The sequence below is a fragment of the Heptranchias perlo genome, unplaced genomic scaffold (assembly GCF_035084215.1).
Source record: "Heptranchias perlo isolate sHepPer1 unplaced genomic scaffold, sHepPer1.hap1 HAP1_SCAFFOLD_44, whole genome shotgun sequence".
Lineage (NCBI taxonomy): Eukaryota > Metazoa > Chordata > Chondrichthyes > Hexanchiformes > Hexanchidae > Heptranchias > Heptranchias perlo.
Window position 1 is genome coordinate 7,175,816 of NW_027139453.1, and position 13,603 is coordinate 7,189,418.

Here is a 13,603-nt window from a genome sequence, read left to right on the forward strand (position 1 = left end):
CTTAATGTTGACAGGGTATTTCTCTGACTGAGCAAATGTTCACTTGTTGTCCATTTAAGTTTGCTAATATTCAAAGGAGTCTTCCGTCATGTTACTGAACGTTTAATTGATAATTTCTTTCAATAATTTAAAACATCTTCCAACGATTTACCAGTCCGACAATGTCTCGGCAGGAAGCAGTAGTGAAATTCCCGGCCCCATTCAAGAGCCACCGCAGGGACCTCAGAGGTTGTGACGTTCCCCAAACCTTCATTCAAACTGGGAACCGATTATCGCATTTTGGACTGGTTCAGTGTCATAGTCGATTGACCCCAATATCTCTATAGCACAGACCCCGGGGGCGGAGGGGGTCGGGCAGAACATGAAAGAGGATTGAGTTCTGATGCTGGGAATTCATCTTTTCTTCTCATCATTTAATGATTTTAACAATTAGAGAAAAGGGATATTTCAGCATATTCTTCAACTGCTCTCTGAATTTAGTCTGGGTCACAGCATAAATACAAGTGTTTGTGCAGCAACTCAGGAGCTGGAGCATGAATCCCAGTTCCATTACAGCGACAGGCGGAATTACAGCCTGACCTGTTAAACCCAACACACGCATCCATGCAGAATAGAACATAAACATCGCCCATAACAGAATGAAATTCCCCGAGATGACGAACAGTAAAATAATGGACTTCCTTCGACTCGTAATTTCTGGGTCACTTGGAATCGCTTCACTGCTGTGGTCCCGGAGTCTCCTGCGGGCTCTGTTGGCCACTACAATGTGTCTGACGATTAAAATATTGAGCAGCAGAATCAGAACAAATGGGACCCCTGGGGTTAGAATATAATGAAGGAGTTCGATTGCTCCCCATACCCGGGAGTCGTTAACACGGCCGTCCATAGCACAAAACCAGGGAAGGTTGCCAAGAGTATAGCCACTCAATAATATAAAGTACCAGGTGATGTCCTTTAAACAGCTCAGCACAGTCACTGTTCCGAGAACCACAGCCGCCGTTTTCTCGGTGCAATATCTAATTTTCAGTTTCTGGCAACAAATGGCCACAAATCGATCAAAGGTGAAAGTGACTGTGAACCAGACAGAACAGTCTGTGGCTGCATAAAGCAGGACGGCGTGGATATTACACACGCGGATGTACCGCAGGAAAATAAATTGTTCGAAATAAACAATCGGAATCTGCCTCAATATCAGATCGATGATAACGACCAGTAGATCCGCCGCTGCCATGGCCACCAGGTAGCGAGTGACACATTTGGAGAGACCGCACTTTCCCCGAGACAGGATCACAATCGTCACTAAGTTAACTGTAAGGAAGGGAAATAAACAGGGAAATTATACATCAGGCTGGGAGCAAAAACAACAGTTTGATGGATTTCGGGGTGAAATTTGCTGCTTTTTTACTGCATCCAGTGATGGATCTCATTATTATACTTGTGATACGGCTTTCTACTGGAGACAGAGTTTAAATATAATAATAGTGATTGGACTGGGAAATAGAGAAAAAACAGGGATTTCTGCTGGAATCAGGAGTGGATTGAGAATTAAATAAAAGAACGGGATTAAATTAAACATGAAAGATAATAGGTTTCTAATGAATCAGATCCCCCTGTAAATATTGCTAGAGCCTTTGTTCCACGTGTAAATATTAATACAATCCGTGGTTCCATAGTAAATATTGTCATAATCTGTGGACCCACTTGTCAACATCGTACCGTCACTTTAACTCTTGTCGATATGGCCACAGATTCTCGGCGCCCCTATAAACATTCGGGAAGTCCATAGATCCAACTTTAAGTATTGGTAAATTCTCCGCATCCCGTGTTAATGTGGTATAGTCCCTGAACGTCCCTGAACGTTTGTTACAGTCACTAAATCCCCCATTAATGTTGATCTTTCCATTCAGTCTCCAGACCGTGTCAGTCTAGACAAAGGTCAATGGACAGTGTCAATATTTCATGCAGTAAAATAATCTTAGAGCATTCAAGGAGGACACTCGGTCCACCGTGCCCGTGCCGGCTCTTTGAAATAGTTATCCAGTTAGTCCCACTCCCCTGCCCTTTCCCGAAAGCCCTGAAAATGTTTCCTTTTCAAGTCTCTGTCCAATTACCTTTTGAAAGCTACTGTTGAATCTTCTTCTACCACCTTTCAGACAATACATTCCAGATCATAACAAGTCGCTGCATAAAAAAAATCTCCTCATCTCCCCCTGCTTCATTTCCCAATTATATTAAATACGTTCCTTTGGTTACCGACCCTCCTGCCAGTGGATACAGTTTCTAATTGTTTACTCTCTCAAAACCCCTCATTATTTTAAACACCTTTATTAAATCTCCCCATGACTTTTTTCTGCTCCACGTGAACAATCCCAGCTTCTCCAGTCTCTCCACATAATGAAATCCTTTATCCCTGCTACCATTTTAGCAAATGGCCTCTGCACTCTTTCTTTGACGAACTTTCTAAAGTATGGTTACCAGAATTGGACACAATACTCCAGCTGTGGCCTAACGAAGCAGTGGCGGAGCGTTTACATATTAAGGCAGACGCCAGAATGCGTCAGTGTTTACATGCGTGGGTGAGGCAATATCCACAGGGTTACCAGGGAGCGTGCCCATTCAGGAAACCCCGAGTGTGTTGATATTCTACAGATTCTGTAACAATAAGTCAATGGAAACCTCGGACACAGGACCAGGAGTAGGTCATTCGGCCGCTCGAGTCTGTTCACCATCCAATGAGTTCATGGCTGATCTGCATCTCAACACCTTTTAAACCCCTTTTGATCCATATAATTTGTTAATAAACAAAAAGCTATCGATTTCATTCTCGAAAACGTCAATTGACCCAATACACACAGCCATTTGGCGAAGAGTGTTCAAAGTTTGCACTACCCGTTGGGTCAAAAAGTGCCTCCTGATTTCGCACCTAAATGTAATAATTTGCCCTCTACTTTTGGATTCCCCCAGAATAGAAAAGATTTGTCGGGATCTCCCCGATTCAATCCATTTATGACTTTAAACACGTCGATTAGATAACTTTTCAGATTTTAAACTAAAGGGAATACAAAAAAGTTTATGCATCCCACAAGTACTGAAACGCACAAAGGAACATCCAATAAAGAGTGAGAATCACTTGAGAATAAGGTATAATTACTGACACACAAATCGAAAGATCCAGCAAATACTGACACTAATTTAAAAACAATCTGTAAATACTGACACTCAACAAAGAACATCCTGTAAAAACTGACACTCAACCTGGAACATCCTGTAAATACTGACACTCAACCAGGTACTCCCCATAAATACTGACACTCAACAAGGAACATACTGTAAATTCTGACACTCACTCAGGAAAATTGTGTAAATAATGATACTCACCTGGGAACATCCTGTAAATACTGACACTCACTAAGGAACATTTTTGAAATACTGACACTAAGCGAGGAACAGACTGCAAATACTGACACTCACCTGGGAACATCCTGTAAATATTGACACTCACCGAGTAACAAGCGGCAAATACTTACACTGACTCAGAAACATCTTGAAAAAACTGAAAGTCACCCAAGAACATCTTCTAAATTCTGACATATACCTATTAACAATCTATAAATACTGACACTCACCTAGTAACATCCTGTAAATACCGACACTCAGCTTAGAGCATCCTGTAAACACTGACACTCAAACAGGAACATGCTTTAAATACTGACACTCACGTAGGATCAGCCTGCCAATGCTTACACTCACTCAGGAACATCCTGATAAAATTGAAACTCACCCAGGAAGATCCTCTAAATATAGACATTCACCTTTGAACAATCTATAAATACTGACACTCACCTGGCAACATCCTGTAAATACTGCCACTCAGCTAGGATCATCCTGTAAATACTGACACTCACCTCTGAACATCCTGTAAATCCTGACACTCACCCAGGACCATGCTGTAAATACAAACACTCAAACTGGAACATTCTGTCAATAGTGACACACACTCAGGGACATCCTGCGAATACTGACAGACACTCGGGAACAACCTGTAAATACTGACGCAATCAGGAACATGCTGTAAATACTGACACTCACTCAGGAACATCTGGTAAACACTGACATGCACTCTGGAACATCGCGTAAATACTGGCACTCACTCAGGAACATCCTATCAATACTGACACTCACTCAGGAACATCCTCTAAATATTGAAACTCACTCAGGAACGGATTGTAAATACAAACACTCACTCAGGAACATCCGGAAGATAATAACACTCACACAGGATGATCCTGTAAATACTGACACTCACCCAGGACCCTGCTATAAATACAAACAGTCAACGAGGAACATTCTGTAAATAATGTGATTCACCTGGGAATATACTGTATAAACTGACATTCAACCAGCAGCAATCTGTAAATAGTCACACTCACTCAGGAACATCCTGTAAAAACTAACACTCACTCAAGAACATCCTGTAAATAATGACACAAACTGGGGAACATAATGTAAATATTGACACTCACCCAGGAACGAACTGTAAATACTGACACTCACTCAGGATCGTTCCGTACATACAGACACTCACTCGGGAACATCGTATAAATACTGAGACCTACCCAGGAACATTGTATAAAGGAGGAATCTCGCAGAGGAGCATCCTGTAAATACTGACACTCAAGCGGGATCTTCCTGAAAATACTGACAGACACTCAGGAACATCCTGTAATTACGGACACACACTCAGGACCCTCCTGTAAATACTGACACTCACTAAGGAACATCTTTTAAATAAAGACACTCATTCAGGAACATCCTGTAAATGCTGAAACACACTCAGGTACATCCTGTAAATACTGACACTCACTCTGAAAAATCCTGTAAATACTGACACATACTCAGGAACATCCTGTAAATACTCACGCACTCAGGAACATCCTGTAAATAATGACACTCACTCAGGAATATCCTGTAAACAGTGACACAATCACTCAGCAACATCCTATAATTACTGACACTCCCACAATAATATTCTGTAAATACTGACACTCACTCAAGAACATCCGGTAAATAATGACACTCGCCCAGGAACATTCTGTAAATACTTACACTGACCTGGTACATCCTGCAAAACAAACATCACGCAGCAAGATCATGTAAATATTGACACTCACCCAGGAACATCCTGTAAATACTGACACTCAAACAGGAACATTCTTGAAATACTGAAACTAACCGGGCAACATCCTGTAAATAATGACACTCACCAAGGAACATCCTGTAAATAATTATGCTCACTGAGGAATATCCTGAAAAAAATGACACTCACCTCGTAACATCCTGTAAATACTGACACTCATTCAGGAACATCGTCTAAATACTGAAACTCACCTAGGAACAACCTATAAATATTGACACTCACCGAGGAATATCCTGTAAATACTGACACACACTCGGGAACATCCGGTAAATAATAACACTCACTCAGGATTATCCTGCAAATACTGACAGTCACTGAGGAACATCCTGTTAATACTGACATTAAAACAGGTACATCCTGAAAACACTGACACTTATTCAGGAACATCTGGTAAACACTGACATTCACTCTGGAACATCGCGTAAATATTGGCACTCACTTAGAATCATCCTGTAAATACTGACACTCACTCATGAGCACCCTGTAAATACTGACACGCACGCTCGAACTTCCTGTAAATACTGGACTCACAGAGGAACATCCCGTCAATACTGTCATTCACTGACCAACATCCTGCATAGACAGATACTCAACAGGTACATCCAGTAAATACAGACACTCACTCAGGAACATCCTGTAAATACTGGACTCACAGAGGAACATCCCGTCAATACTGACACTCATTCAAGAGTATCCTGTAAATACTGACACTCATTCAGGATCGCCCTGTAAATACTGACACTCAATCAGGATCATGCTGTAAATATGGACATTCACTCAGGAACAAGCTGTAAATATTGACACTCACTCAGGAACGTCGTGTAAATATTGCAACTCACTCAGGAACGGCCTTTGAATACGGACACTCACCGCGGAACGAACTGTAAATATGGGCACTCATTCAGGAACATACTCGAAATACTGACATTCAATCAGAAAAATCCTGTAAATACTGACACTGACTCGGGATCCTCCTGTAAATATTGACACTCAGTCAGGATCCTCCTGTAAAGAGTGGCACTCACTCAGGAACATCCTGTAAATGATGGCACTCACTCAGAATTATCCTGTCAATGCTGAGACTCACAGAGGAACATCCAGTAAATACTGACACACAATGTTGAACATCCTGTAAATAATGACAATGACCCAGGAATAATCTGTAATTACTGGCACTCACTCAGGAACATCTTGTAAATATTGGCAATGAAACAGGAATAATCTGCAAATACTGACACTCACCCAGGAGCAACCTATAAATGATGACACTCACGCACAAACATCCTTTAAATGTTGACATTCGCTCAGTAGCATCCTTTAAATACTGACACAAATTCCGGAACATCCTGTAACCACTGACAGTCACTCAGGAACAACCTCTGAATGCTCACACTCTACAAGGACATTCCGTTAATAATGACACTCTCTCAGGAAAACCCTGTTATTACAGAAACTCATCCAGGAACTAGCTGTAAATGTTGACAATGACCCTGGAATGATCTGCAAATAATAACACTCACAAAGGGATCCATATAATTTTTTGTGAATTACCAGGAGTTCCCGTAATTACATCTCCCATCCCAGAAAACCCATACAGATAAAGGGACATGCCAGTAGATATCGGAATTGCATCTCCCATTCTCGAAACCTACATGGATATAAAGACGTGGCAGGGCACCTCCGCAATTACATCAACCATCCCAGAGACCGCTTAAAGATATAAAGACATAAGAAGAGTGCCCGTAATGAGATCACCCATCCCGGAAACCCCACATCGATATAAAGACTTATCAGGAGACACCTGTAACTACATGTAACATCCCAGAAACCACACATAGATATTCAAAACTTGCAGCAGAACCCCGTAATATTATCTCCCATTCGAGAAACCCCATATAGGTGCAGAGTCTTACGAGGAGACCCCAAAATTACATCGCCCATCCCGGAAAACCCATATTGATAGATAGACTTCCGTGGAGTCCCCGTAATTACATCTCCCATCACGGAAAACCCATACAGATATCGGGACACACCAAGAATTCCTGTAATTATAACTCCTATTCCCGATACCCCATACAGATTTAAAGACATCCAAGGAGACCTAGTTTCCATCCTGGAAAACAAATATCGATGTAGACTGACCAGGGGATCCCTTAATTGTATTTCCAATCCTGGAAACCCCATATAGACATAATTTATCAGCAGAACACCTCCGTAATTACATCTCCCATCGGAGATGCCCCACATAGATATAGAGACTGAAGAGGACAGCCCAGAATTACATCTCCCATCCCGGATAAATCATGTAGCCACAGAGACTTAGAAGGAAAACCCGTAATTTCCTTACACCCTGAAAACCGATCATCTAGATATAGAGGTTTACGAGGAGGTAATTAAATCTCCGATCCCGGCAACTCCATATGGAGATAGAGACTTACCAGGAGATCCCGGAATTACATATCGCATCCTGGAAACACATGTAGATATCGGACTTACCAAGAGACCCCGTAATTATATCTCACATCCTGGAAACACATGTAGGTATCGGACTTACCAAGAGACCCCGTACTGACATCTCGCATCCTGGAAACACATGTAGATATAAAGACTTACCAGGAGACCCCATAATTACATCTCGCATCCTGGAAAAACATGTAGATGTAGCGACTTACCAGGAGACCCCGTAATTACATCTCGCATCCTGGAAACACATGTAGATATAGAGACTTACCAGGGGACCCCGTAATTACATCTCGCATCCTGAAAACACATGTAGATATAGAGACTTACCAGTAGACCCCGTAATTTCTTCTCGCATCCTGGAAACACATGTAGATATGGAGACTTACCAGGAGACCCCGTAATTACATCACGCATCCTGAACACACAAGTAGATAAAGAGACTTACCAGGAGACGTCGTAATTACATCTCGCATCCTGGAAACACATGTAGATATAGAGATCTACCAGGAGACGCCGTAATTACATCTCGCACCCTGGAAACAGATGTAGATATAGAGACTTACCAGGAGACCCCGTAATTACATCTCCTTCCCAGAGATCCAATATAGATATAGAAACTTACCAGCAAACATCGTAGTTACACATTGCGTCCCGAATACACCATGTACATATGAAGGCTTAGCAGGAGCTCCAGGTGAAGTGAAGATGAGGCAGTAAATTACGAGAACAATAATACAGTGAAAGGTAGTTTACAAAACTAACAGCTGGATTTAGAGGCTTATCAACAATGGCATCATCAGCGAGGAGCAGTCAGTAAACGGGAAGAACAGTATTACAGTAAAACACGTGTTATAGAATTAATAGCTGATATAGAAGTTCCCAGGGACACCGACAGCAGCGAGGAGGGGATTGTAAATGACAAGAATAATAATACAGTGAAACCTGTTTTATAGAGTTAATTGGCGAAAATAGAGACTAACCAGGAACACTAACTGCAGAAAGAGGAGATGGTATCTCACAAGAAATGTAATACGGTAAAACGTGGGACATATAAATAATAGCTCGATTTAGAACTCACCACGATCATCAAAATCAGCGAACTGGAAGAAATAAATGAGAGGAGCAGGCGTACAGTTAATCGTGGATTATAGAATCGATAGGTTTGTATAGAGAATGAACAGATGCAGCAACCACAGCAAGGAAGGGGAAGTAAATGAGAAGAACAGTAATAGAGTTAAACATGGTTTAGGGAATTAATAATATAGAATATTACCAGGGACACCTGCAACTGCGAGGATGGGATAGTAAATCTTTTGTATAATCAGAAGTGCCAAGTATATCCGAACAGCTAATCTTAGTCTATCATAATTTGCTGAAAGATAATCAAACTCCCAGGAGAAACTCCTGTCCATTGTTGCAACCTTCCAATCTATTGTAACCAGATTATGACCCATTGTTGTAACATTCCAATCTATTGTAACCAGATTATGACCCATTGTTGCAACATTCCAATCTATTGTCTTCAGATTATGGCCCATTCTTGTCACATTCCAATTTATTGTTCTCCGATTCAGGCGCTTTCTCCCACTCTCTGTCGTGCCGCTGATCCCTGTTAAGGCCGGAGTTGGTACTTCACCTGACAATATGGAATAACACATTGCACGGAGCTCCATATTTATAGCAAAGGGAAACTCTCCAGAGAAACAATTAGGACCCGTGGAGGCTGACTTGAATTACAGTCACTGAATAAACAGGTTCAGTTAACGCCTTTCAACCCAAGACATTTTATATCACAAGATATGTTTATCCAAATATTTCACAGTTGTAAATCTAAAAGCTCAGCACATTATTTTAAGAAATATTTGGCAAGAACAGCAACTATGAGACCCGCAATCTGACAGCATCGGTGTGAAGCGAGAGCAGCTTCAATTACAGATTGCAGATTATTTCTGAACGTGATTTATTAATTAATTTCAGTTAGTTTCTACCCATTTCTAAAGGGTTGGGTTTACACTGAGAGTTAGAAACTGAATCATTTTATCAGTCAGCTTGAAGAACACCCTGCCAATATTGGTGTAATCTCTGGATACCCCGTTAATATTTGGAAATCAAAGGACAATCTTGCAAATATTGGTACCCTCTCTGGATCTACCTTTAAGTATCGGTAATTTGTTGGATTGTACTGTATATATTCACACAGTCTATTGGTCTCCCTGCAAATATTCCTATAGACTACGATAAAGGCTCTGGATAATTCTAAAATTATTGGGCAATCTCAAGATTTCCCATTATTATTGAAACATCTCTGGATAACCCACATAAATATTGGCACCATCCCTCCATCCCTCTCTAAATACTAACAAACTGTCTGCATCCCATGTAAATATTAGTCCAGTCTCTCCATGCACAATGAATTTCAGTGCAGTCTATGAATCTATTGTAAATATTGTTTTTTTTCTGGATCGCTTTGCAATCGCTGTCGAGTGTGCGGTTCCCCTAAGGTAAGCATTACAGCCTTAACCTCTCATTATTTAATGGCAAGAACTCTGTAGCCTTTGCAAATATTGGTAGAGTCTCTAAGTTTTCTCCTTATATGTTTGAACACTAACTACATCCATTCTAAATATTGGTGCAATCCATAGACCAAAGGGACTGACTGAAAGTCTACTCGCCACGGTACACCGACACAGAAGAACATAAGATATCGGAGCATCATGAGGCTATACGACCCCTCGATCCTGCTCCGCCATTCATTCAGGTTATGGCTGACCATCTACCACAATTCCACTTTCCCGTCCGATCCCCATATCCCTTCATTCCCTCAGTGTCCAAAAATCTATCGACCTCAGTTTTGACTATACTCAGCGACTGAGCTTCCACAGCCAGCTGGGTAGAGAAATCCAAAAAACCACAATCCTGTGAGGAAAGATTTTTTTCTCATCTCAATCCTAAATGGCGGACCAAACTCCAGAGATAAAATGCCCAATCAACACAATTTCTCCTCAAAGGACAACCCTCTCATCCCTGGAATCAATCTAGTGAACCTTCGTTGCACTGCTTCTAAGGGAAGTACATCCTTCCTTCGGTAAGGAGGCCCAAACCGTACACAGTAAATCAGGCGTGCACTAAACACCTCTTTAATTGCAGCAAGATGTCCTTCCTCTTATACTCCAACCACATGCCATCAAGCCGAACATATCATTTCCTTTCCTTATTGCTTGCTGTCCCTGCATTTTAGCTTTTTGTGATTCGTGTATTACGACACCGATATCCCTCTGAATAACAATATTTACCAGTCTCTCACATTTTAAAGAATATTCTGCTTTTCTATTCTTCCTACAAAGTGGATGATTTCACATTTCCCCACATTATACTTCATCTGCTGCCGATTTGCCAAATAAATTAAACTGCCTTTAACCCTTTGCATCCTCTATGTGTCAATCTCACAGCTTAATTTCCCACCTAGCTTTGTACCGTCAGCAAACTTGGCTACATCACACGAGGTCGCCTCACCTAAGTCATTAATACAGATTGTAAATAGATGAGGGCCATGGACTGATCCTTGCGGCACCCCACTAGTTAAAACCTGCCAACCCGAAAATGAACTGTTTATTCTTACTCTGTGTTTTATGTCTGTCAGCCGATCCTCAAACCATGCGAATATATTACCCCCCAACTCCACGAGTCCTTATTTTGTATGAAAACCTCTTGTGATGCACCTTATCAAACGCCTTTATAAAGTCCAAACATGCACTGGTTCACCCTCATCTGCCCTGCCTGATAGACCATCAAAACACTTTGATAGATTTGTCAAATACGATTTCCCTTTTATAAAACCGTGTTGAATCTGGCGAATCACATTATGATTTTCTATGTGTCCTTTCATCACAGCCCAATAATAGATTCTATCATTTTCGCTGCCACTGATATCAGGCTAACTGGCCTGTATTTCCCTGTTTTCTCTCACTTTCTTTTCTTGAATAGCGGGGTTACATTTGCTGCCTTAGAATCGATGGGGATCGCAGTGGAATCTCGGGAATTCTGAAAGATGAAAACAAATTCATCCACTATCTCTGTAGCCATCACTTTTAAAACCCTAGGATGTAAGCCAGCAGGTCCAGGCGATTTGTCGGCTTTTAGTCCAATTAATTTATCCAGTACCTTTTCTTTACTAATCTTAATTACTTTAAGTTCCTCACTCTCATTACACCCCTGGTTCACCATTATTTCCGGTATCTTTTGTGCTACGACTGTGAAGACAGATACAACATATTTGTTCAATGTCTCTGCCATTTCCTTATTCCCCATTATAATTGCTTCTGTCTCTGCCTCCCCTGAAACCATTATTTTCTAAGCAGCATTGTGTGCGGCATTGCTGTCGTCGCGGCAAGACTACCGTAACTGATGTGCGGTGCAGTGATCGTACAGTGGTTACACACGTGTTAAAAAAGGGTGTAAGGATAAACTCAACAACTACAGGCCAGTCAGTTTAACCTCGGGTGTGGGGAAACTTTTAGAAACGATAACCCGGCACAAAATTAACAGTCATTTGGACAAGTGTGCATTAATTAAAGAAAGCCAGCACGCATTTGTTGAAGGCCAATCATGTTTGACGAACTTGATTGAGTATTTTGATGAGGTAACAGAGAGGGTCGATGAAGGCAATGCGGTTGATGAGATGTAAAGGGACTTCCAAAAGGCGTGTGAAATATTGCCGCATAATAGGCTCGTCATCAAAGTTCAAGCCCATGGAATAAAGGGGACAGTGGCAGCATGGATACGAAATTGGCTCAGTGGCAGGAAACAGAGACCTGTGGTGAATGGTTGTTTTTCCAACTGTAGGGAAGTGTACAGTGATGCTCCCCGGGGGTCGGTACTAGGACCACTGCTGATTTTGATATTTATTCATGACTTGGATTTGGTTGTACAGGGCACATTTTCAAAATTTGAAGATGACACAAAACTTGGAAGGGTAGGGAACAGTGAGGAGGAGAGTGATAGACTTCAAGAGGATATCGACAGGCTGGTGTCATGTGCGGACACGTGGCAGATGAAGTTCAACGCATAGAAGTGTGGAATGATATATTTCGGTTAGAAGAACGAAGAGAGGCAATTAAACTAAAGGGTACAAATTAAAAGGGGTGCAGGAACAGAGAGATCTGGGAGTACATGTGCACAAATCGTTGAAGGTGGCAGGGCAGATTGGGAAAGCGGTTAATAAAGCATATGGGATCCTGGGCTTTATAAATAGCGGCATAGATTACAAAAGCAAGGATGTTATGATGAACCTTTGAAAAACACTACTTCGGCCACAACTGGCGTATTGTGTCCAGTTCCAGGCACCGCACTTTAGGAAGGATGTGAAGGCCTTAGAGAGGGTGCAGAAGAGATTTACTAGGATGATGCCAGGGATGAGAGACATGAGAGACGGGCATAGATTGGAGAAGCTGGGGTTGTTCTCCTTAGAGGGGAGAAGGTTGAGAGGAGATTTGATAGAGGTATTCAAAATCATGAAGGGTCTGGACAGAGTAGATAGAGAGAAATTGTTCCCATTGGCGGAGGGGCCAAGAACCAGAGGACAGAGATTTAAGGTGACTAGCAAAATAACCAAAGGCGACATGAGGAAAAACTTTTTTGCACAGCGAGGCTTCACATCCTTCATAACGTACGGTGCTCAGAACTAGGCACAATATTCCTAATGTGGCCGAACCAGTGTTTCATAAAAGTTCATCATAACTTATTTGCATTCGTACTCCATGCCTCTATTTATAAAGCCCAGAATCCCGTATGCTTTGTTCAAACTTTTTTATGATGTGGAGATGCCGGTGATGGACTTGGGTGGACAAATGTAAGGAGTCTTACAACACCAGGTTATATATAACCAGGACTGTAACATGGTGTTGCAAAACTTTTTTTTGCACAGCGAATGGTTGTGACCTGGAA

The 13,603-nt window shown here is 41.6% G+C and overlaps 1 protein-coding gene across 1 annotated transcript; it reads right to left on the reverse strand.

Annotated features, from left to right (window-relative positions):
- Positions 1–409: 409 nt before the first annotated feature.
- Positions 410–11,968, reverse strand: LOC137312908 (probable G-protein coupled receptor 139). Its single transcript, XM_067979283.1, has 4 exons — positions 11,628–11,968; positions 7,988–8,075; positions 5,107–5,122; positions 410–1,308 (listed from the first exon to the last, which is right to left on the reverse strand). The coding sequence occupies exons 1-4, from the start codon at positions 11,966–11,968 to the stop codon at positions 410–412; spliced, it is 1,344 nt and encodes a 447-aa protein (XP_067835384.1).
- Positions 11,969–13,603: the final 1,635 nt, after the last annotated feature.